At 38.3% G+C, this 20914-nt stretch overlaps 1 protein-coding gene across 1 annotated transcript in view; it reads left to right on the forward strand.

The window, feature by feature from the left end:
* The window catches only part of LOC122800905 (putative serine protease K12H4.7), a gene marked incomplete in the record, with an annotated part of 685243 nt that overhangs the window by 10822 nt on the left and 653507 nt on the right, over nucleotides 1-20914 (forward strand). The window contains 1 exon segment of the mRNA XM_044070248.1: nucleotides 13700-13881. Within this exon segment, the coding sequence (XP_043926183.1) occupies nucleotides 13700-13881 (182 nt within the window).

Consider the following 20914-nt stretch of genomic DNA (forward strand, 5'->3'; position numbering starts at 1 on the left):
CACTGGTAGAACAATCATTTTTTGATTTTAAGTATATGCCAAGGAAGAAATACATGTTTGTCCAAAGTGAGCTGTGAAATTGGACGGTTTTGTTTCTTTTTCTGAGATTGTGTCACTGAAAAATTTCCAGTGTTTCAATGGAAAATGCTTGAGAGGGGGGGAAATGAGCACAGGAGTTGACTAGAAGAATCACGAGTATATTGCAAATGAAGCGGCAACAGAGTTTGGGAGGAGGATGAAAAGGAACAGAACAAGAAAATCTTGAAATATTGGACTTTTTGGACTTCTAAAGCATATGCCCTACTTCAGGCCATTAACATTTGGAGAATAAAATCAGTAACTTGGAAATTCACAAATGTGGAATTACAAAGCAATAATTATATTTGAAACTTGGAACAAGAAAATCTGGAAATACTGGACTTTTTTGGACTTCATTAAACTTTTAAAGGACTCTAAAGCAAATGCACTACATGTCATCAATCAGAAAAGTACTAAGGCAAGGGGAAGAGGAGGGAGGAAGCTGACTTTAAGTAAAAGATTTTTGTAATGTTTAACATGCAAAGAAAATTATACAACATTTTAAGTTAATTCTTTTGTGTTAGTGTAATGGGGACACTGTCCATAGGTGTTCCTGTTTTTTTTTTTTTTTTTTCATTTTTAAGAAATGTAGGCACTGCAATGTTAAAGAAAAGCTATAGTTAAAAGAATGAGTATGCTTTTCCTCATTCTTGCATAGGGGAATGACTGGTTTAAGTCCATTAGCTTAATCTAGTAATGTTTTTTGAGAAGGCAAGTAAAAGAAAATTTAATATTTTTATAAGACTGTTTCTGGTAAACAGTTTTGTCTGGTTGTCTGCTAGAGACTATCTGAAAGAGAAATGGCTTGGCAAACTTTTTCTGAAAGCATTTGTATGTTTCCCAGCTGAGAGCGCCATAAAGATGAGACAAAACCAGACAGCACTTAATAGAACCACAGGCTATGCCATTCATCTTGGCATGGATAACCTTTCTTTAGGTTAGTCAGAGTGTGTGTGGCTATCAAGTTTAGAACATTTGTTCCTATTGGGAGGGTAAAGCTTGGTTAAATGTGTATTTAACCTAATAGGTTTTGGGGGGTATTGAATGTGTGCATTTTTGTTTGAGGATTTTCAATAAAACTTGTTTCCAGTCATCTCCATTTGAGCCTATGTCACATCTGACAGAAATAACTGTATAAAAGGTTAACCTTGATAGATATTGTGTAAATTAAAATGCTTTTCCCAAAAATACTGTGTGCAAAAAGGAAAAATATGCAAGGCTGAACAGCAGGTTTTCAAAATAATATAGCTTGTTTTGCAAGAACAGTTAGCTGTTGATATATTAGAAATGTCTAGTTTTAGATATTAACATATAGCTGGTGGGCTCATGGCGTCCTGTTATAAAATAAGGAAGTATCATTGTTTTTACATTAGACTGCTTCATCTAAAATAACATGAACTTTTGCATATTGGCAGAGCGACAGCTGCATTGCAGGAAAACTTTCCATATCAAAAAAAAACAAACGTCATTGCTTAAGTGTTTAAGCTTCTCAAAAATAACATGGAATTTTGCATATTAGCACCTTGGAAAGAGACTGTTGCATCACAGGAACTTTTTATATCAAATAGCATTTTAGCAATGAAAAAAAGGGACGTTAGAACCACCGGGACAGTTATCTTAAAAAAACATGATTTTGGCATAACAGAAATGAAAAAAATAACATGAGCTTTGCATGATGTTTAAATTAGCTTTGCATGATTGTATCAAAAATAACTAGCATTGCATTACAGGGACTTTCCATATATCAGAAATAAGTGTTTAAAGTATACAATGCTTTTTTTTTTTTTTTTTCAGTGACACATTTACTGAGTGCATCAGTATTCGCTGTCCTAGCTGTGTTATAATTGAAATAGCTCTGAAAGAATTAACTGTTTGGCAAGAATTTGTTGAGACAAAGTATAACAGATACAGTAGTATGGAGTTTGTCTGGTCACTTCTGGGCATTTTCTACAGTTCTTCAGTGGCTGTGACCATATCTGTTACCAGCAGTTAATATTACAGAGGGGCCCTACTACTTACTACGTTAGTTCAACAGACTGATCCAGTGTTTGTCCAGTACTTCGTTGGTGGACACAGAGCACCGCTGTGGAAGCTGTCCTGTGTTGGACCACCTCCAATTTGTCTGGAGAAACGCCATCCTTTTCCAGATTGACTTCAGCCTGATCACCTGCTTGTCTTCTGTATAAATTACGGTACTTTGGTTTTACAACATGGATGCCATTTTTTAGACCACTTTGAAGTGTAGCCATACTGTTAGTATTGGTATTAATGAGCTTCTTGATAAGGTTTGGTCATATTTACAGCAATGGTTTCAATCTTCTATGTCTGACATGAAATGTAAATCTGGCATTTTTAATGCCCAAAAAATAGATAAAAGCTTCCATTTGCAAATGGATACACGTTTATTCTCAGTACATTACTAAATCAAAGGTTTTGCCAAAAGCTTGTATTTATGTGATGGCAAATATCCACAAAAAAATAGATAAAGCTGCATTTGCAAATGGATATGCACAAATTTGTCTATTCTGCCATAAAGGTCTAGTATGTAAGACATATAAACCAATATATGCTGCTGTTACAAAAAACAGTTGATTCTGAAGTTACTGCAACTTCTGATGTGCAACAGATGGAAGCTCCTTCTGCAGTCATGCCTGTATCTGATATGGTGCAGTCGGTTACTGTTTTTTTTTTTTTTTTTTAGCACACATACAAAGTTTAGATAAATTTGATCTTATTCCTATGTATGCAGATTTCTCTCTAGAATGGAATACCTTACAGAATACTATAACTGATTCTACGCAGTTGAAAAATGCTTTGAACAGAATTCAGAATGATTATAATCAAAAAATTGCAAAATCCCGAGATGAGCATCTTTAATTCAGGCTGTCCCTAAGCGGAGTGATGTTTTTCAGACCATACCAGGGGATGAGCAATTGTGCCATCTAGAGAACTATAATCGTGCTTTGCAGCAGCAGTTAGACAAATCTACTAAAGATTTAGAGGGAATGCATTTCAGGTCCTGCCACAGCAGATTTTAAAGTATTACAGACTGATCAGTTTTTGTAGGCTGAGGTAGAACATATAAAAATAGTTACAGGTACAATACAAGCCAGTTGATGCATAGGCCAGGAAGCACAAAGTATGGCGGCAGTTTCCCCTGCTGAAATTTAAGTCATGTTTATTGCAGGCATTGCCTCAGTGGCAAGACAAATTAATTTTTTTCAATATGTTGGTATTTGAAGAATGGTAGTTTGTGTGTCCCTTATCTGTTGCAAGAGGATTTCAAGAAATGGGTAGTGGGAACGGGATCTTAAGTGGAGTTTAAAAATAGGGTGGAAATAATAGGAAAATATGGTTAAGAAGTAACTAGAGGGAATTTATTGCAAAATAGGGTTAATCTCACAGAACAAGATTAACTGCAGAATGTTGAACAAAAATAAGGGATTACCTTGAGCATGAATTTTGAAAAAATTGCTATCTAACAACTGTTGGGAGTACAAACTTTTTAGCACAGTGACTCTGGCAACAAACTAGAGAAGGCTGTCACTAAGCTTAGGGAGCCTATAACAAGGAAGGTAATGAGGGATCCTGTAAAAGTATTAAAAATATTTTGGAAATTCTGTGTCTGTATAAAGCAGAGACTTATGGAAATCAAACCCCACTGTTTATGGTCCAATGGGTCAAGGTTAGAGGTAGAGGAGGCTCAGTTACTAACTGAAAACATTCCAGATTTTTATCAGTTTTTTAACAGTATTTTAAGAGAAGTACCAATATCCTTTAAGTGTCCACGGTGGTGCAGCGGTATAGTTGTTGCCTCACAGCAAGAGGTTCTCCCATTCGATTCTCTGCGGGGAGTGCCTTCTGTGTGGAAGTCTGCATGTCCTTCCCGCAGTAGAGTGGCGTTCCAAAAGACGTGTGAATGGGCATGCCTTCATTGAAAGTTGGGTGTGGAGCTGGCAACTCTGCACCATAAAAATCTACTGCCAATCATTAGCGGACTGGAATTCCACTGTGGTGACCCGTAACCGGGAAAAGCTGAAAGACCAACAACCAGTATCCTTGAAGAAAGTGATGGAAGCTGTAATACCTAAAGAGGGTAAATGTTCATCAGATCCAGCTTCATACAGGCTTATTTCAATGCTAAATCATGATTTTAAATATTTTTTTTTTGAAAGCAAACAATTGACAACATTAACAGAACACTGATCCAGAGAGAAGCAGAAAGTAACAAAATACCACTGTTGGGGTTTTGTTGCAGAGAAAATATTTGACTGAGTAAGCTGGGACGTGAGCAGAGCAATGGAAACTTTTTGCATTACCTGATAAAATAAGGCTGATTGGAATGATCTGAGGGATCAAAAGTGAAAATTTAAAGTGGGTGGGGTCCTGTCTGATCTCTGCTTGGGGAGAGGGATTGGACAGGGATGCCCCCCCCTCTCCCCTTTGCATTATATTTGGAACCATTGGCAAAGAAAAGTGAAATTCAAGGATATAATTGGTATGGCAGAAGAGAAGCTTGATTTGCGGATGACATTTTTATACTTGACAAAACCAGAAAGGGACATTGCAGTGCTGTGGAACATATTGATCCAGTTTCAAATCTTTCTGGATATCAAATTTAATGAAGCTAAGACAAAGGCAATAGCTATGTAACCACATGATTTGGTTCAGCAATATCTATACTTATGGGGACAAGTATGGATTAAATGATTCTGGTGTGGCAGCTAAGGATGTGTGGGAAGACTAAATGAAAGATGACATAAAAACTGAGAAAAGGAAGCTCTTATGGATCTTCATAGTCTGATACAACCAGTTAATGTTTAGTCACTTTAACCTTGTACACAGGTCAGGCATATCTTTATCACCCTGAGGAGAACTGTAGATGATGATTAATAGAGCTGAAGGCTTTTATCTGGGAGGGCCAGACAGAGCAACACAGTTAAGGCTCCTATACACAGCACACTCAAACTATAATTCAAAGTGGTGGTGATTTGGATTTTGGATGCAGAGCTTTAAGAATAACTGCAATCCTACTGAATATTACATCTGTAAAGTAGCAAAGTATGCCAAGAACTAACTTAAGATGTAATTGGACACCAGGAGCACCACAAACTTGCAGACGGTTTTTATTACACAGTGAAATGAAAATGACGCTTAACTTGCTCAAATGCTACCAAAGAAACCATCCAAATACCTCAGTTATTTTAACTGCTATTCTCTACACAAAGTCCTAAATATGAATGTACACAAACTTAAAACAATGGTACATTTTTACTGTTTACATATAATTTACAAATTCAATTAGTGTGTCTTCTGTGTAGTGACATGTGTGAATGGGCATTCCTTCGTTGAAGGTTGTGCATTAGGCCCGGCAAGCCAGTACGTAAAAATCTACTGCCAATCCTTAGCAGACCGGAGTTCCGCTGTGGTGACCCCTAGCCAGGAAAAGCCGAAAGACAAGCCTATAATTTACAAATTTATATGTAGTCAGATGTTAATAACCAGTAAGCAGTTTTCTAATTGTGATGGTAAAGGATTGGTGTATTTAGTGGAATGTAAGAAATGTCTTCCCTTCTATGTAGGGAAGATGGAAAGAACCCTTAAGAGAAGGATTTATGACATCCGGAAACAAGATTTTAATAATGCATTATTTAAACATTCTAAAAGCGAAGTGTGTATTTTGTGTTTGAAGCAATACCCCATGACAATGGAGGGAGCAATTGGGAGGCAAGAATAGAATTTAGAGAAGCTTATTGGCAGCTAATATTGGGAAGCATGTAGGTAGCCAGGATTAAATTGACACGTTTCCCTGGTGCCTGTGCTTAAGTTGAGCTGGTAGTTTGTGATTAATATAGGATAGATATATTGTATACAAGACGTGCCTTAACGATTTTCAAATTTTTTTTATTATGATACATTAAGTATTTGTACAATTTTTATTTTTTAATGCAAAACATATGTAATCCCTTGATTTTTGTAGGATTGTTTAAGCTGTACTGTTAACATTTTTTTATTCAAAATACACTAGTGTTAAGGGGTTTGAAATTAGACCATTGGAGGCTAGTAAGAGTTTTTCTTCCATTCCATCTCGTATACAAGTGTGTATATCAATAGGCTTTTTAAAAATGTATTTAAGTTTGTGTAGATTCATATTTTTGATTTATTTGTGTAGAGAATAGCATTTAACTTAAGTGACTGGTATTTGGATTGTTTGGTAGAATTTTGAGTTCTGTAATTGGATAATCAACTATATGAAGAGTATATAGTGGATGATGGGAATATTGGTTAATCTGATGAAGTTCTAACATTGAACAAAAAACACTGAGCGAGTTAAGTGTTTTATTTTCATTTCAGGGTGTAAACTTTTTGGTCTGCAAGTTTGTGGTGCTCCTGGTGTCTAACCATCTTTTTAAGTTGGTTTGAGCTTCGGCGTGGTGACATTTTTGGAAGTCATGGAGACTAGCGATTAAATCAGGTTACTGCTTCTCTGGATACTACTGATTTAAAGACATGTTGGTGAGCTTACTATGGTTGGTCAGATGCTCAACAGTTTATCGCAATTTCTGACTCAATCCAGACCGGGTATGTTGCTTGGTAACCAGGAGGGTTTGTCCATGGCTGATGCGTTGAATGTAATACCAGAAAGGGAATTATATGCTTCTCGTCAGGTGCGAGATGGCAATAATGGAGATTGTGATGGCGTGGCATCTCCGCAAGGAATTCCTCCTTTTCCTATCTTCTAATGAGGGGAAAAATGCTACTTCTATTGAATCTTGCCAATTACAAGGAGCGAGACCTAAAGAAGAGATGTTGGGCGTCACCAACTTTCAGGTGACTGTAGCAATGGCATTTGTGCTGATATGAATAAGAAAGCTGCAGTGGTGCAGTGGTAGCATTGTTACCTCACAGCGAGAGGTTCTCCTGTTCGATTCTCTGCTGGAGTGCCTTCTGCATGTTCTCCCCGTGGTCAAGTGGCATTTGAAAGACATGCGTGCCTTCACTGAAGGGTGGGTGTCAGGCTGGCAACTCTGCACCATAAAAAAAAAAATCTACCGCCAATCATTAGCAGACCAGTTCCATAAATGGCAAGACTGGTTAAGGAATAATGAACTAAATAGCAATATTAATGTTCCTGATGTTGAAAAATACGTACAATTTTAACCTGAATTTAATGTGATTTATATGCTGAAATACAGGTTTGATTTGTATTTTAAGTATTTAAAACAATGTTTGCACTTGGGAATTGTACCAAAAGGCCTAATGTAAGAGAAGGGTCAGATAGTCATAAAGATTTAAGATTTTTGATACTTGCGGCTTTGCGATTTATAAAAATTATAATCGAAATGGAAGACTTAAGAGAATTGCGATTTAATAACTAACTCCTTTTTACTGTGGATAAAGAGAAATCTACTTTAGTATTAAAAAATAGATGAAAAGTGCATGCTTGTGGTTGGGTGCAAGAATAGGAAAATACAGGGATGTCACTGAATATAAAGAAAATAGAAACTATCCGAACTGAAATTAGGCAGTGGCAAGGAAGGCAAAATGAAGTTGAAAATTTTCAATAAAGGAGTAACAACTATGGCTATTATGGTGACAATAGAAGGGAAGAACTTTATGAAGGAAATGTGGCTAGATACAACTATAATAATGAATTTTTAATCTACCTTAATGACCCTTTAGAGTTCCCCAATTTAAGGAGGTCAGAGAGGATTAAAAAAAAAACAATAACATCAGTTCAATGGGAGGAGAAGATAAAATACTTTAAACAAAATGTTTTACAGAAGGGTAATGTATACACCTTCCAGAATTTTAGCACTAATAGTAATTTTAGATATAGAAGTGACATTTAGCTTATGAAGAGAAGTTTGTGCCTAAACAAAAATAAAAGTACGATTTTAATAGACCTGAAATTTTTCGTCAAACTTGGAATTGATGTTTTGAAGGAAGGGATAGAAATGTAGAAAGTAAAGGGCTTAGTAAAAAGTACTTTTAATCCCCCTGCACCCCCAATTAAAAATAGATGGTGGTAGAAAAAGAACTAGGAAACCCTCAAAAATCCAGAGTATATCCTAATTTGACCTGAGAGAATAAAAATAGAATTTCAAGGCCAGATAAAGGTGGAGGTATGGTCATAATGAATTTATATATTGGTATTTTATATATTGGTAAGATAGATGAGCTACTTGGAGATGGACAAAATATTGCTTATTCGAAGATTTTTTAGTTTAAGGATATTTGACATGATTAACTATATATAAGGTATAGTTAAAGTGCATAAAGATCTGAGGCTTTTAGTATCAGCAAATGCTTCTAAAACCTATGCCATTGCTAAATGTATATAGATATTAAGTTTAAGACAGTTTGGTTGGAACAGGATGGTTTGTTGAAAGACTTGGGACTTTTTGAAACATGTTGATAAAAATGTTTCATAAAGACATTGTGACAACTGAAAAAAGTCTGCAATATCAATTATTCCCCACTCAATAGGTCTAGAATGGTTTGGTTTGAGGAGGCATTACTGGCAAAAACATTTTGCTCTAGGGACATTAGGATGGTTATGGAGTTGCTAGAAATAGGTGTTTTGAAGGCAAATTCTTTAAGCAAATTAAGGGGGTAGTAATGGGTGTGCTGTGCCATGAGTTACGCTAATATTGTTTTAAGTACTTGGGGAAAGAAAATTCATCTACAATTCAGTTTTTAAAATTTCTGTCTATATAAGATACCTATACTTGTTGTTCTGGACTGATACAGAAGATAAGAGGAAAGAATTTCTAGACTATAATATATCTACAAAATAAAGATTTGCATATAACTTTACAAAGGATGCAGTCTATTAGAGGGGACTATATACAAGGATTATGATAGTAAAATATTTAAATCTAAAAGTGTTCAGAAAAAGTACCTTTAACTCTTATCTGCATTGGGCAAGTGCCCAGCCATATAAACAAGAGGGATTTGGTAAAAGGGAAATGCGTTAGAATTTCTAGAATGACAGAACACTAATATTTTAAGGAAGGTCTGAAGTTGAATGTTTTTTAGAGAAAATATCCAGGGAAATTGTTTTTAAGGAAGTGACAGAGTATAGCTGTATATCCATTTTTAGGTAAAGGCTTTAACAGTGTTAATGTGGATGATAACGCAAGAAAAGAGGTAGATAATGGGAATCTTACAAGGACCTTTAATAGTGAAGCTCTGGGGATGTAAGAATGTTATGAGAATTTGGAAAATATTCGCAGGGTCTTCTGATGTAGAAGCCATTTTTAAGCAGCCACTAACATTCTCTTACAAGAGGAATATATTTTGGAAAATAGATCCCCAATCTATAGAGGCAGGAATAAATGGAATGGGACTTGTATGAACATTGTGCACATTTACCACATTTATATCAAAAATACAGACAAATTTATATAGTCAGAGAGGTTAATAACCAGTAAGCAGTTTTCCAGTTGTGATGGTAAAGGATTGGTGTATTCAGCGGAATGTAAAGAAATATTCTTCCTATGTAGGGAAGGTGGAAAGAACTCTTAAGAGAAGGATTTATGAACATTTGACACCCGGAAAAAAGATTTTTAATAATGCATTATTTAAACATACTAAAACTTGTAAGGAAGCAAAGTTTGTATTTGTGCTTGAAATGCTGCATGACATTAGAGGGGGCACTAGGAGGCAAGAATAGAATTGAGAAGCTTCCAATATTAGCTGCCAAACGTGTTGGTGGCCAGGATTAAATTAACATGTTTCCCTGGGGCCTGTGCTTAAGAGCTGCTAGATTGTGATTAATATAAGATGGCTATGTTGTAATACAAGACCTTCATTTTGTCATATGTTAGTATTTGTAAATTTTAACACATGTAATCCCTTTATTTTAGGATGGTTTAAGCTGTACTGTTAAACATTTTTATTCAAAATACATTTTAGTGTTAAGGGGTTTGAATAATTGGATGATTGGAGGGCAGTAAGTTTTTTTTCTTATCTCGTATAGAATACGTAGTGTGTATCAAAAGGCTTTTTAAAAATGTGCTGTTAAGTTTGTGTACATTCATATTTATGACTTATTTTTGTGTAGAGAATAGCAGTTAAGTGACCAGTATTTGGAGTGTTTCTTTGGTAGTGTTTTGAGTTCTGTAATTGGATACTTGCCTAGAGTATAGAATGGATGATGGGAGTATTGGTTAAAAGTTTTAACATTGAATGAAAAAGTGAGGTGAGAGTTGCATTTTTTTTTCATTTCAGTGTGTAATACTTTTCGTTCTGCAAGTTCGTGGTGCTCCTGGTGTCTACCTCTTAAATTGGTTTGAAATTCTGCTTTGTTGGACATGGCATAACCAAAAAAAAAGCTGAAGTTAAGAACCAAGCTAACCTGGGAATGGAGAGGATATTCTGCCCATAGGGATGAATGCAATTAGGGATACAGACAGTCAAGGGGGACTGGAATTTATTGGAGAAAATGGGCAAAGGAACTAGGGTATTGGGAGCCAATGACTAGAGAGGGAAGGGTAATAGAATGGGATGGTGCCAAGAACTTATTTGGACTGCATGTTGGATATTGACTTTCCTATCAAGGATTACTATTATAGTATAGACAGAGGGAAGTTTGGGGGTCCTAAATGGAAGACAGCACTTCTAGTTTTCAGTAGAATCTAGAACTGAAGTTGCCATTAAAGGAATAATTGGAGCATATAAAATATTGCATGACAACCATAAGAATCCGAGGTTAGAAAGGACTGGGAAGAGATTAGATAGAAAATTCACAGGAAGGTTTTTAGCTGTGATGCAGGATCAGAATTACCTAGACATGGGCCTTCCTGAGTCTGATTGCTACCAAAAAAGCAATTCCAAATAAAGGAAATAAAGGTTTAAGCCAGCTTTACTGGAAGTAGCGAATATAGATAGTAGCAGGGAGAAAATGGAATTGGGATCTTTAGAAAATGGTAGGAGCAAATTACATAGGAAAAATGGGAAGTTTGGGATCAATGTATGCAGAGATTTGAATGAGGTATGTAATGGCTGACAATGACTGGATATATTTTTAAGTGATGTACAATGTTAGCTGTTACAGTTGTCAGCATGGTTTTATGTATGTTTGCAACTGAGATTGTCTGTTTAGTTTATTTTTATTTCTATAAATGTAAGATTGCCTGTGCCATACATGATACTTTAAAACTAAACTTTACAGGACGCGTCTCCCTGTGCACCTGCATATAGCAAAGGAGATACTGAAATAACCAAATTTGTTTAAACTTTTCAAATGCAGTAAAACTTGCATCTTTCCTTTTGTAACTGTATGGATTAGATGAAGAAAAGGCAGCATTTCTTTTTGAAACATTTAAAATTTTAGGTAGCCAGGTTCCACTTCGATGAGTAAACCTGCCCTGTTGCGGTGTGTATGGAAGCACTGCCATTCCTGTATTCTCCGCCATTTTCCAGTTATTTATACTGGACTGTGTTTTGAGTTTGGCATTGTTCAGTCACTGAATATAAGCAAATTTATATAAAACTTGCATTGTACAGTGGATATAAGCTTGCACACCCCTGTTTAAAATGCCAGGTTTGTGTATAAATGAGACCACAATAAATTCAAAACTTTTTCCACCTTTTAATGTGACCTATAACCTGTACAATTCAATTGAAAAACATCTGTTGGGGGGGGGGATATATAAAAAATAAAACTTTACAATAAGCTGGTTGCATACGTGCGCACACCCTTAAACTAATACTTGGAAGCACTTTTGATTTTGGGTAGGAGTCTATCAACCTGGCACATCTCGACTTGGCAATATTTGCCCACTCTTCCTTGCAAAAGCACTCCAAATCTGTCAAATTGCGAGTACATCTCTTGTGTACAGCCCTCTTCAGGTTGCCCCACCAATTTTCTATTGGATTTAGGTCTGGGCTCTGGCTGGGCCATTCCAAAACTTTAATTTTCTTCTGGTGAAGCAATTCTTTTAGTGATTTGGATGTATTTTTGTGGTCATTGTGTTGAAAGGTGAAATTCCTCATCTTCAGCTTTGTAGCAGATGCCTAAAGGTTTCGGGCCAAAAGTGACTGGTATTGGGAACCGTTTATAATTCCCTCCACCTTGTCTAAAGCCCCAGTTCTAGCTGAAGAAAAGCAACCCCAAAACATACTGCCACCACCATGCTTCACCGTGGGGATGGTGAAGTGTTTTTGTGCCAGATGCACATTTTTTTTGTTTGAATTGTGGCCAAATAAGTTCAACCTTGGTCTCCATCAGACCAGAACACATTATCCCACATGCTTTTGGGAGACTTTGTATTTTGCAAATTTTAACCTGGCCTGGATGTTTAATATTTCTGTCTTGCAACCCTACCCAGTAGCCTAGACATATAGAGAATACCGGAGGTTGTTGTCGCTTATAGTACACAACCAGTACTTGCCAGAAATTCCTGCAGATCCTTCAGTGTTTCTGTAAATCTCTTGGCAGCCTCCCTGATCATTTTTCATGTTGTCTTTTCATCAATTTTGGAGGGACGTCCAGTTTTTTGCAACATCACTGTTGCCCCTTATTTTTCTCCACTTTTTGATTGTCTTCAGTGTGTTCCATGGTATATCCAGTGCTGTGGAAATTATTTTTTGTACCCTTCTGATGCCTGTAAACAATGGGGTCCCTTTGCTTTGTAAGCTCTCTGCGAACCATGGCTTTTGTTGTAGCAGGCGACTTAAGAGTAAATGTCAGAAATTCTACTAGGACAGCTGAACTTTATTTGGGGTTGATCAGAGTCTCTAATTGATGGCAAGTGTGTACCCAAGACTGAATGCTGCAATTAAATCAAAAGGTGCTTCAACAAAAGTATTGGTTTTAAGGATGTGCACATTTGTGACCAGCTTATTGTACATTTTTTATTCTTTATATTTTTCCCTAACAGATTTGTTTTTCAATTGAATTGTACAGGTTATAGGTCACATTAAAGGTGGGAAAAGTTTTAAAATTATTATGGTCTCATTTTTTTTATATACATCCCAAAAACCTGGCATTTTAGGGGCATTTACTTTTTTTTTTTTTTTTTTTTTTTTTTTGTATATTCACTGTATATACTTGGAAGTGTAATGAGATGTTGGGTTACCCGTTACAGTACTGAAGTAGCATGAACTGGAGTGAGGTAATGACTGTCCTTCACCACAATCATAATTTGGCATTTGTAAAATTTTATAGGTAGTAGACCTATTTCTTGTACCTCTTAAGATGAAATGTTTGAGACCTTCCTCCATGAGGCAGAGGGGTGAAGATGTGAACGTGACCAGGGACCGCTTATTGACCCAGGCACTGGAGGAGGGGGTGAGTGAATGAGCACAGACATGAGCTTGCCCAGTTTAGAAGGTGGTGGTTCAGTTGTCTGCAATGTTGTCACCTGCTGGAGAGTGCAGAAGGGTTGGGGCATGTGGTTGGCCAAGCCATGGCTGTGTAGTAATCGCCAGGGTCTGGGCTGGAACAATGACTTGCAGAAGTGCATGTTCTGTGACCAACAAAAAGCTCTTCCAATGGGGAAGGATGTGCATGCTGGGTCACAGTGGTAGTTAAATGGCTGAAAAAATATAAGAACATATTAATTTATAAGAATCATTATGCTAGTAACATTTTTGTCATTAATTTTAACAGCGGTATTTTATGAATGATACACACTATGTACCTGGTGGTCCAATATTTCTTATGATTGGAGGAGAAGGTCCTGCAAACCCAGCCTGGATGCAGTATGGAACCTGGCTGACATATGCGGAGAAGATGCATTCCCTGTGTTTACTGCTTGAACACCGCTTCTATGGGAAAAGTCATCCAACTGAGTGAGTTTGTTTATAAATGCTTTACTTTCTGCTTTTAACTGCATATTAATACTTGGAGACCACAGCTCTCTTGTGAGTCAGACAGATTAGAGCAGGTCAATTAGGGAGTCTCAAGTTAGAACAGGTCAGTTGAGATTAATAGTCTGAACTGAAGGGGTGGAGCTAGGAACTAAACCTTCTATTTAAGGGGTAAAACATTTCAGAGCTTCACTGGAAAGGCTCACCCATACTCTGCCACAGTATGCTGTGAGGGAAGGGTTAGTTTGCTTTTTATTGTATTTTGTAGTACTTTGCCTTTTTATATTTTGTATATTGTGATTTGTTTCCATTCCACTGTTTTACTTGTGTTCTACTTTTAACTACATATTAAATGTGAGGAGACCACAGCTCTGTCTCTTGTGAGTCGGACAGTTTCCCACACACTCACCCTGTTACTGTTGTGTTCTTAACACCAGTGTCTTTCTAGTTCCCTGCCCCTTGTGTTGATTTGATTTGACCATATATCTAGTTTCCTGTCTGCTTTTACTGTCTGGTGTGAATAAGCACAAAATTATCATTTTGTGAAATCACTTCTCCAACTATTTAAATTTATTGTCCAGGAATAAGCACAAAATTATCATTTTGTGAAATCACTCCTCTTCAACTATTTAAATTTATTGTCCATCCTACTGTATTTCATAGTACCAGAATACAGAAGTGCCCACCCCATTTTCAATCTATCTTGCTCTTTTAAAAATAGTGGCTCCCCATTAAAACTTAGACGGGTAAAACGTAAGTTACCCACTCTAATGTCCAACTGCTTAGTGCACACTGCAGTGTTTAGTATTAACCATTTTTTCCTCAACTTTTAAGCATCTATTGCAAGACCAGCAGTTATTGTAGAGCCCACATTCTGCCTCTCAGTAGTCATCTTGGGATTAGTGCTTCTGTTTTCTCCTGGTGAGAGGAGTACAGTGGCCATTATTTCCTGGAGACTGCTGACCACCAGAAAGCCTAATAACTGTTTTATATGTGCCAGCTTGGAATCTGTGCTTGTATTCTGATCCTGGTGAGAGCAGGAGCAGAGTGCATTAATTCCAGACTTTCTGGTTGGAGGAGTTTCTGTGCTTAACATACCTGATTGGTCTGGTTGCTATTCAAGGCATCTATCGGAAAAAGGCTATAAACCTACAGACCCTTGCATCCTCTGGAACAAGACTGTGGATCACCAAACTGGCTGTGACCTGCTTCTCTTGGGATTGGTGCTAGTATTTTTGCTTCTGGTGAGAGAAGCAAAGTAGTATTGTATCCCAACAGAGTGAAGCTGTGGTGTATTGTACCCTTAAAATTTCAGGGTCTACGTATTAGTTTCCTCAAATGTTTGGCAGTGCTCTGTACAGACTGACACCTTGAGCGATTCCTGTAAAAGTACAATTGAAATTTCTCCATTATCTAGTTGCACACAGGACAACTAGTTTGCAGTGACTAGCACTGTCCACATAGTTGCAAACCAGATATTCTCTCTCCAGCAGTCAAAGAAATAAATGAAATAAAAAAGGGTTTGTTGCCATAGATATGAACTTTCTATTGTCTCAATTGCTGGCTTTGTGGATGTGGGCATCCTGAGGAAATGTAGAAATTGCCTCATGTTTACTGACGACCAGTTAATTCTCAAACTGATGCAGTATGTGAGAGATGTCACTGGATGCTGTTGTCACATAAAACTTGCTCCTAATGTCAATAAGGTTGTCAGTAGTACACATGCTGCACCCATCCTACACAATTCAAAGCAGACCTATAGACCATATATACTGAGGCACTTGCATGTAGTCTTCCTAAACCACAAAGACCTTCAAAACGCCCACATCAGCACAGAGTTGCATCTCTTGGAGCCTCTATTTCTACTTCTGAGACCTTAAGGCAAGTCACCACACAATCCAACATTCTAGTCATTGGAAGCTCCTTTGTGAGACCCTGATCTTACTCTCACTAGGCTGAGTAAGGAGAAAGTTACGGTCTGTTGCTTATCTGGAGCTAGGATCCACCACATTACACATGCACACAGGTAATTGGATCACACTTGCCAATATGACTGTCATAGTCCATGTGGGAGTAAATGACCTGAGATGCATCTCCCTAGACTATATGAATAGAAACCTCCGTAGAGCTTTTGGAATGTGTCAGGCTGGTATGAGCCTAGCATTGAGCAGAATTTTACTTTCTCCAAGGATGATGCCACAATATGAGCAAAATGATTGACTTTAATTGGCTTACTTTCTGGTGTCATTCTAAGGAAATGCAGCATTTGTCAGCATGGAAGGAGATTGTCAACAGACAATGCTGCTGTGCCAGGGATGGTCTGTACCTCTCCCCTCTAGGCTTTCAAATATTTGCTAAAACATTGTCTTCCTCAGTGCCTTTTTGTAGGCAATGCCAAACTGAAAGCACTTCTGACATAACAAATCAAATCCAAGAAAATCTAAAGTTGTTACTGCTCAATGCTAGGAGCCTAAACAAAAACTCCACTTCCTGGAAGCTGTCAACCCTAGATAATGTTGATATCTGTGTAGTCTAAGATGTGGTTTAAAGCCGTGCACAGCACGCCAACCGTGCAGGGTTGTAATGACTTCCACACATTTAGACCAGCTACTTCACAGGCAGGGACTAAAGGTGGAGGTATCTCCTATTTACATCAAAAATAAATATACTTAAAAGGGTGGTCAAACAGGACAATGCACTTGAGCTGCTCAATGTTCAAATCCCCATAGTTAAAATCCAATGCCACCTCTGCAAGCTATAGGTCCCACTGTATGACCCCGGAAACCCATACATGTAGTTAAAATTTAGAAACACTAACCATCCAACCCAGTGCCATATTCATGGGTGACTTTAACCCAGTATTAACTGAATACTACAAGACATCAAACATACAGGCACATACAAACTCCCTGGACCAGATGGTCAACACACCAACCAGGGGTGCAACCATACTGGATCTGGTTCTTACTATGAGTGCTGCACACCCCCTACTGTAATGCCATCTCTGGTCAGGTCAGACCACAAATGGTCTACTTTGAAGTAAAAATAAAACCTGGACCCCCAGCTAAATCTGATGTATAGCAGGAGGAAGAAACTCATGGAAAAAAATTAAGAGGTGCAGCACCCAGCAGAATAAAAGCACTCAAACTAAGTAACTTGGAGGACAGTCTACCAAAGCCAAATTTGAGGTAGGTTTGGCCTCCTAGGCCAAGAACAGCCACAAAGCATTTAGCTATGTCCACAACCTCAAGGAAAAGCACAGTTGTGTGCAGAGCTCATTGTAAATGGAGCCACCTATACTGAGCCAGATGATGTAGCAAACCTCCTGGCTGATAAATTCAGCTCCAACTTTACTCTTTCCCCCTCAACCTTCCCTCAGGAAATATCAAATACAGCTCCCCCTACTATCACTAGAGAACAGGTCCTTAATGCTCTCCAAGACCAAGAACACTGCATCAATGGGTCCCAACCTCCCAGGATGCCTTAATAGTATGAAACATGACCCATCAGGGCATCTGAAATTCCTGTTTAACTGTAGCCTTCAAGCAAGCTTCATGCCTCATGAATGGAGAAAGCCAGCAGTCATCCCTCTGCACAAAGGTGGGCCTTCTACAAACCCTGGAAACTACAGATCCATAAGTTTCACTAGTCTTGTATCATGGAGATTAGCAATAGAGATGAGTAAACCTCCAGACACTGGACCCACCCCAGTTCTGTTTAGTAAAGGACAGATCATGCTTTCTTAAACTGGTGGACTTTGAGAAGGTCTGCAAAGCAATGGATGAGAGCAAAATCATTCACATTGCCTACCTTGACCTGGCCAAGACATTTGACAAAATACCCCACTCTGGCATTGTTGACCAACTCGAGGTTTGGTACAAACCTGCATGTCACCCAGTGGATAGCCAACTGGCTTGCAGATGGGACCCAGGAAGTTAGAATTGGGGAGTCTACCTCAAAAAAGAGACCAGTCACAAGGGGAGTCACTCGGATCAGTCCTTGGACTGCTCCTTTTTGGCATTTAATTCTCAGAAGTCAAGGCCAATGTCAGTGGTCTCTGGCTGACTAAATTTGCAGATTGCAAATTTAGGTGCGGTCATTGAATCTCACTGACGCAAATGTTCTCCAGGAGGGGATGACTCAAACAACTGGTGTCGGGGTCATGGAATAAAACTAAATGCCAAGAAATACATAATGGCTTCCTTTGGGAAGCCAGCCATCCCTGATAACTATCATCTTGACGACACACTCAGAGTTGACCCAGTATTCAGGGACTTGGGGACTCTCTTATAGTAATCTAGCCTTTGATCATCATGTGTCTGGGGAGTTCTGTGTTGCGCAACTTATAAACAAAGGTATTGCATCCAAGTCAAAGGAAATCCTAGGTATGCTGAGATACAAGGGAACAATCATGGAGTACAATGCCCCCTTTGGTATGTACCTCACCAGGCATATCCAGCAAGTGGAATGTCCACAGGTTCCTCACTAAAAAAAAAAAAAAAGCTGTAAGTGATGTGTCCTGTGCAGAGTACCTCGAGACCCTATCACTGTTTTCTGTCTTGCAGGGTTTTGAGGGGAGATTTATGCCTAGCATACAGGGCATTCAGACCCCACTCTGGACCTCCTACTTATCCACAAAAGTACTAGAATTATCCACTCTAAAGACTTAAAACCTTGCCTGTGATATAAATAGGACCTGCTGGAGAGAGGTATGTATCCCCAGAGACTACCCAGTCTATGCAACAGGCTCCCCATCCATGTGAAGCAGAGTTCCTCCCTAATCCAATCCAAGTGCAACTTGGACAATTGGAAGGAAACTGGGAAATTCATCCCTGGTTTGGCACCTATGTCTGATGCTAACCTGTAAATGGTTAACATCCCAGACCCATGCTTACACTTATCAAGGGTATCTGAACTTGTCAGATTTGGGATGCATGGCTAGGCTTAAAGGCCCTTGTGGTGGTTAGCCTAGTAAACTCATATGAACCTATAAATGCAGTCTGCCTTATGTTTTATATGGTAACTACTGCATGAGCTTTAATATCGACAAAGCATGTAGTATTAGTAGCATATTCTGCTACATAAGCTGGCTATTCTAATCACAAAAATGACCACTGGGCATCTTGGAGTAATGTTAATTTTGCTGGTTACTAACTGAGCAAGATTAGGTTTTCAGATGGGTGGGGTGATCAACTTTTTGTATCCATTATTCATCTCTATTCTGATCCCTCTTTCTGCTAATAATCAGTGCTTCCACTAATTATTTTCCTTCTGACCCTACCCTTACTTGACACAATTTGTCTCCAAATTTCCCAGCATTTCACTCTGACAAGCATGCTCATGGAACTAAACTATCCCATCCACTTGTCTAAAAGCATAATAGTCCAATAACTTTTGCATCTGGCTTGCTCCACAAGCATAACCAGTGGTGCCACAAGGTGCTGAAAGCTGGGATGTGGGGAGGGGGGGGGGTGGATGTCCAGGTGGGCACTTGTGACCTGAAAAGGGAGTTTTAAGCTTTTTTTGCTATAACAAAATTGTGTACATCTTTTATATATATATATATATATATATATATATATATATATATATATATATATATATATATATATATATATATATATATATATATATATAAAATTGACTATAATGAAATTATATACATTATATAATATAAAATGGGTCTACTTCAAATGGTCAGTTTCAGAACTTTGAACAGCTTATGGCCGATGACCATATGAAAGTTTTGAAAATTGTCTGTCTAAACTGAGATCACAGTACAGTATGGAATGGGAAATCTTAGTTAACCTTGCTTTAGTGCAATCTTGGAGTTGGTATATTTTAATTGGGGAGTATGGGGGTGCAGGGTGGCTTGACCCCCCCTGCAAAGACAGATGGTGTGTGTCTGTGTGTCTGTGTGTCTGTGTGTCTGTGTGTCTGTGTGTCTGTGTGTCTGTGTGTCTGTGTGTCTGTGTGTCTGTGTGTCTGTGTGTCTGTGTGTCTGTGTGTCTGTGTGTCTGTGTGTCTGTGTGTCTGTGTGTCTGTGTGTCTGTGTGTCTGTGTGTCTGTGTCCCATTCCATGAGATACTTTCACTTGAATGCATAGTCTGCTTGTAAAGTTCACACAAATAGCTTGTGTTCCAAAAACATGGAAGTGTAGACTGTTAATGTGTCAGTAGTTTGGGAAGGAGGTAGTCTGTTTATGATGGTCAGTGTTTTGATAACTGAGACAGAGTAAGGAAAGGTGAGGTAGTTGAAGCCAGTGAGGGGCTGCTTGGATATTTTTTGTAGTTTTTAATCCTTGCTTTGGAGGGCCCTAGAAGGGTGTAGGACATGTGAAGAGGTGTTAGGAGAGAATGAGGGAAGGTAAATAATGGAATAGCTTTGAAAAGTAGTTGGGTGGAGGAATTCCTCTGAAGACCGTGATGAGAGAAGTAAGTTTGATTGGCAGCAGATCTAGCAACTTTATTGTATGTAGTTTTCAAGTTTGGAGAGGTTTATAGGTTAGTGAAGATTTTGAGCCATAGAAAAGGATAGGGAGGAGGTAGTGAGTTTAGCTTTTACACAATAGGAATTATTTCTGTAGAGGGGTCGAAGCTTTTGGTGGGTGCTCAGTGTGATTTTTACTGTAATAGGTGTACTAAGTGAAATTAATATGGTTAAGGGTTTGGGTTGAAAGAGCAGAAGTTTTGTCTTGGGAGTGAGGATTAACTGGTTCCTAGAAAGCTCTTCTAAAAGCTGTTCAGTGGCTGAGAAGGATTTTTGAGTAATGGTGCCAAGTTCTGGGAGGGAATCTGCTACTGTGACTATGGAGTCATCTGCATAGTGGACTAGAGATGTGTGGATGAGATATATAGCTGATAAAGATGTTGAAAAGTAAAGTACCCGTAATAGATCCCTGAGGTACTCCCAGCTTCTCGGGAAGAGCAGGTAGAATGCCAAAAGCCATTTGACTGATTTGGTGTCTGTTGAAGTGGAAAGATAGTTTAGTCAGGAGCAGTGGATGTGTGTCTGT

The sequence above is a fragment of the Protopterus annectens genome, chromosome 4.part1 (genome assembly GCF_019279795.1).
Source record: "Protopterus annectens isolate FY-2018-M chromosome 4.part1, PAN1.0, whole genome shotgun sequence".
Taxonomy (NCBI): domain Eukaryota; kingdom Metazoa; phylum Chordata; order Ceratodontiformes; family Protopteridae; genus Protopterus; species Protopterus annectens.